The sequence below is a fragment of the Arachis ipaensis genome, chromosome B07 (genome assembly GCF_000816755.2).
Source record: "Arachis ipaensis cultivar K30076 chromosome B07, Araip1.1, whole genome shotgun sequence".
Taxonomy (NCBI): Eukaryota; Viridiplantae; Streptophyta; class Magnoliopsida; order Fabales; family Fabaceae; genus Arachis; species Arachis ipaensis.
The window spans coordinates 121,506,005-121,510,842 of NC_029791.2; the positions used below are offsets into that span (position 1 = coordinate 121,506,005).

Below are 4,838 nucleotides of genomic sequence, written 5' to 3' on the forward strand. Positions count from 1 at the left end.
CCTTTTTCTTTTTTCTTTTTCTTTCTTTCTTTCTTTCTTTCTTTCTTTCTGTAGCCTTAGCCTACATACACGTACGCCTTTCGTTTGTGACCGTGTCTACTATTTCTACTTCCTGGTCATTCTTCCTTCAAGCTCAGAGGCTACCTACCTAACTAGCTCAACCTTTTTTAGTCTTATCTCTTTCTCTCTTCTTCTCTCTCTCTCTCTCTCTCTCTCTTCCCCGGTGCATGTGGCGGATCAACCGGTCACTGTTTCCATAATTCAGCTCCTAGAACCCAACACTTTCCACTGGAAAATTTTTAATTGCTCAGATTTGCTCTCTGGAGCTAAAAACTTGATTTTTTTTTGTCCCTCTTCTTTGCCTACAAGTGATTTTTTTTAAAAGGAAAAAGTTTGGGATTGTTCTCTCTGCTTTGGGAAATGGCATGGACCTCTTTGGGGTTGTTGGCATTGTCCCACATGTTCTCTACCTTCTCTGTTTCTGTTATCAAGAAATAACGTTTCTTGAATTTCTAATCTCCCAACTTCAGTTTGGTGGTTCCCTTTTCTGTGAGATGAGCAATGTCTTGTAAAGCCGAAATTTTTCTTGCAAAAATTCAATTTTTCCCAAGTATAGCATAGTAGTATCTTGCTATTCTAGTGCCCATTGATTCTTCTCAGATGAATCTTTCTTTACCAGTTTTGAAATGAAGCATGTCTAGTTTCAATTTCAATTTTCAACTGTTTATTCTTATGCTTGTGGTAAGATTTTTAATGTGATTCATGGTTTTTGCTATGAGAAGTTGCATTTGTTAATCTTGCTTTCAGTATTCAGTTGCATATTTAGTTCTTGTACCTCAATCACAGACTTCAAAATACAGATTCTTCATCTTTGTTTTGTAGATTGGATGGAAGAAACTTCTGATTTTCGAAATTGGGATGAGTTGATTCCCGATGCATTAGGTGTAATCTTCACCAACCTCTCTCTGCAAGAGAGGGTGACCGTGATCCCAATTGTATGCAAATCATGGGCTAGAGCAGTAGCTGGACCTTACTGCTGGCAAGAGATAGACATCAAAGAATGGAGCAGCCGGTACCAGCCGGAACAGCTCGACCGGATGCTCGAAATGCTAGTCGCAAGAAGCTGTGGATCGCTCCGAAAACTGTGTGTTTCTGGTCTCCAAAATGAGAGGATCTTCACTGTCATTGCTGAAAAGTAAGCATAGATTTAACAGTTTCAATTAAGGCTAGGCCATTGCTTAAGTTACTGCAATTATTATGTGGATATATGCTTTAGTGATTGTTAATATTATGATGCTAATTGCTAAAATCCTAAATGTAGGACTTCAATTTTACACATTCTCATTGCAATGTTACTAGGCTGCCTGATGACATTAAAATTCAATTAATTAGTCCTTGTTGTGTGTCTCCTAGGCTACATTGTTGGTTTTTGAATATTCTTCTCTTGTTATTAAAATTCCTTCTGATAACAATTTCTATGCACTGAGTGTTAGAAAATTTTACACTTTCAATCAATAGAAAGTTGGAATGATAATAGATACTTACATAGCATAATCTGGCACTTTCTTGAACTTCTTTTGGTTGACATGGTAAAACTTTTTACATCAATCAGAGTAAAAAATTTAAACATTGTTTTGTTATTATTCTTTGTTACTTACACAGTTGTTCTTTTATCATTATACAAGTGCCTGCTCCCTCCAGACTTTGCGACTGCCGCGGAGCAGTATGAGTGATTCCATTGTGGAACAGATTGCTGGAAGGCTTTCCATGATTTCATTCTTGGATGTGAGCTACTGTCTCAAAATGGGTGCGCACGGGCTAGAGATGATCGGCAAGAACTGCAAACTACTAGAAGGATTGTGCCGGAACATGCACCCATTGGACACAGCTGGGAAGCCCTTAAAAGATGATGAGGCAAATGCAATTGCCTCCACGATGCCAAAGCTGAAGCATCTCGAAATGGCTTACCACCTAATCAGCACCTCGGGTGTTCTTCAAATCCTCTCAAACTGCCCTAAGCTCGAGTTCTTGGATCAGAGGGGGTGTTGGGGTGTCACACTCGATAACTTGTTCTTGAAGCAGAAATTTCCAAAGCTGCAGGTCTTGGGGCCGCTTGTTCTTGACACCCACGATAGCGATGGATGGGAAGACTTCTCAGATATTTCGGATTCTTCCGAGTATTTGGCATGGGATTTTGTGGCCGGTGGCGAGGGCGAATACTATGTGGATGATGATAGTGATAGTTATGAAGGGATGTGGAATGATGAAGATGAAAGGTTGTTAGATGAGCTTCATTTCAGGTTTTATGAAGGGATAGAAGATGCTGGAATGTATTGGCCTCCATCTCCTTAAGCTAATCTTGTGTTGCATCAAATGTGAATGGCATGCTTTACTAGTTGTAACTTTTTTCATCTGTTCTTGACTCTCCTATATCATGTCCATTTCTATGGACAAATGAAGTTTGGTTTTTGCTTTCCCTGTATCATATAAGTTCATAACCGAGTAGCACCAGAAATCTTAACTACCTTGCATGCTTTGTGACAATATTTAATGGGTGTAAAAAACATTTTGCAACCTCAGATTTTGATAAGTATTAGAGTTAAAACAACTTAAATAATAAATACACATAACTTTCAATACATTAGGGGTGGCAATATGTACCCTACCCGCGGGTACTCAACCCGACTCCACCCGGTCGGGTAGGGTTGCCAACTCGATCTGCAGCGGGTAAGGTAGGGTGCGGGTAGGGTTTTTGTGCGGGTCCGGTAGGGTGCGGGTTGAGTCTCAACTTTACCCGACCAACCCGCACCCTATATATGTATATGTTATATACTTATATAAAAATATATTTTAAGTAGATGTTGAACTAAAGACTTCTCACTAAATACAAAATATCCTTAGTCATTAAAAGAATATCATTAATTGATAATTTAATAAACTTTTTTATATAAAAGTCAGTTCTATTTTAAATTGTCATCAAGTTATATAATAACGTTGTATTTTTTTTGTAACCTGTGGGTAGGGTCGGGTACCCGCGGATTAAGAGCAGATAGGTTAGGATTGAGATATTCTCAACCCGTGGATAGGGTTGAGTTTATATAAAAATCTCAACCTGCGGGTAGGGTTAGGATTGACTCTAAATCCTACCATACCCTACCCATTGCCACCCCTACAATACACTCCATCCTTTCTGTTTCCTTAACAAAATATCTAGATTCACATACATTGAAATGAATTAAAAGTGCTATTTATATATTATCCAAATCCTTTTCAAGCTGAATCACACACTTGGATGAGATGACTCTAGAGTCTTGAAAACTACATTAGAAACATTTGTTAAGGAAACTTGATCATGATTTTCATCTTGTGCAAGTATCCCTGCCCTACTTTATGAATTGGTTTGAAAATATCTATCATGTATAATATATTTATGGCCTATATTATCGGTGTTGTTGGGAGGAAAGTGAAAGAAAGCACCAAAAATGGATGACGTAATTAAAAAAAAGTTGTCGGTTGAAGACGTGGCAATTGTTAACAGGGTCCATGACTATGAACTTCATTATAACATACAACCTGCTATCATTCTTTTTCTAAATTGGCCCCGTGAATGATATTTTTTCTTTCTTTTTTGTTTTGCTTTGTGAGCCTTCTATTTTCCTGTTCCCACTACATCAAACATGGTTGGAAACAAGGACATCTTGTTTCCACCTATCACCTTCTCTCCTTTGCTCTTTGGAGAAAGTCAAGGCCTATTTTTTTGTGTGTATCTTTTAATAGCTTTGTTAATTTCGAACGCAACTAGCTAAAATTCTGTGTTACATTAATGCTAGTACATAATCTATTTGGTGGGTACAAGTAGAGTGTAAAAACTATTAAATTAATGAATTAAGAAACAAAATTTGATAATTAGGATTTAGGGCTTTCACTTTCCGCCTTACTCATCCCATGAAAAAATATTTTTTAATTTTTTATTAAGACAGAGTTGAACACAAAAAATATGTTTGTTGGACGAATGTCGAATGAGTATCATGTTCAAAATGTGTTCAATATACGAACACATCAACTTAGCTAAGTATTCGTGCTTTATAGATAAAAAGATACATTTCAAGTGCAAAATGATATTATTATTAGATGAGTAATGATTGAAAATCTTAATTTATTTTTTAATTTTTTAATATTTAAATAAGTAAAAAATTTAAATAAATGTTATTTTTTAAAATACNTAAACAAGACTTACGAGTAATTGTATTAGCAACAAAGCATAAAACGATTAATTTCTAATTTTCAATACATATATTAACAGTTATTTTTATTTTTATTGCCGTTAAAAATCAAATAAAATTAAAAGTGATTTTTCTAACCGTGATAAATGACCAAGCACATAGAGGTTTTTTTTTGTTATAGATAAGTTCTGAAGCTGAACTCGGTATATCAGCTAACTTTTTGAGTCCATACAAAGAACACCTTGATCTATTGGTATTGAATATTATAAATAAATGATTTGATACATACCTAACGTTCCCAATCTAATTCCAATCCTTATACCTCTTAAATATCACTGAATTGAACATCGGAAGCTTAGCTCTTTCCTACTCTTTTTTATTCAGGACTAGTTTGTAAACACCTAAATATTTTAGAAGCTAAAATAATGGTTTATTCTAATTTGTTGTGTGTTTGATTTTTAGTTTTACACTTAGTTTTTGTTTTTCCATTCTAAAATTGAATTAACTCATGAGTGTTTATTGATACTATCATTCAGGTATACAAATATTATAATAACACTCTAGAAAGTAATAAGTACTGATAACATTCCTGTAGTAAAACTTTAGCTCCAAATT

At 35.4% G+C, this 4,838-nt stretch overlaps 1 protein-coding gene across 3 annotated transcripts in view; it reads left to right on the forward strand.

The window, feature by feature from the left end:
- The window catches only part of LOC107606162 (F-box protein FBW2), a 5,447-nt gene extending 2,902 nt beyond the window's left edge, over positions 1-2,545 (forward strand). Inside the window, exons 1-3 of one of the 3 annotated variants that reach the window (XM_016308157.2) lie at positions 7-302; positions 867-1,195; positions 1,686-2,545. In XM_016308157.2, coding sequence (XP_016163643.1) covers positions 888-1,195; positions 1,686-2,352 — 975 coding nt within the window. In that variant the 5' untranslated portion in view covers positions 7-302; positions 867-887 and the 3' untranslated portion in view covers positions 2,353-2,545. Of the gene's footprint in view, positions 1-6; positions 303-327; positions 742-866; positions 1,196-1,685 lie in introns of those variants that run through there. The other 2 variants (XM_016308159.2, XM_016308158.2) reach the window with 2 other exon arrangements.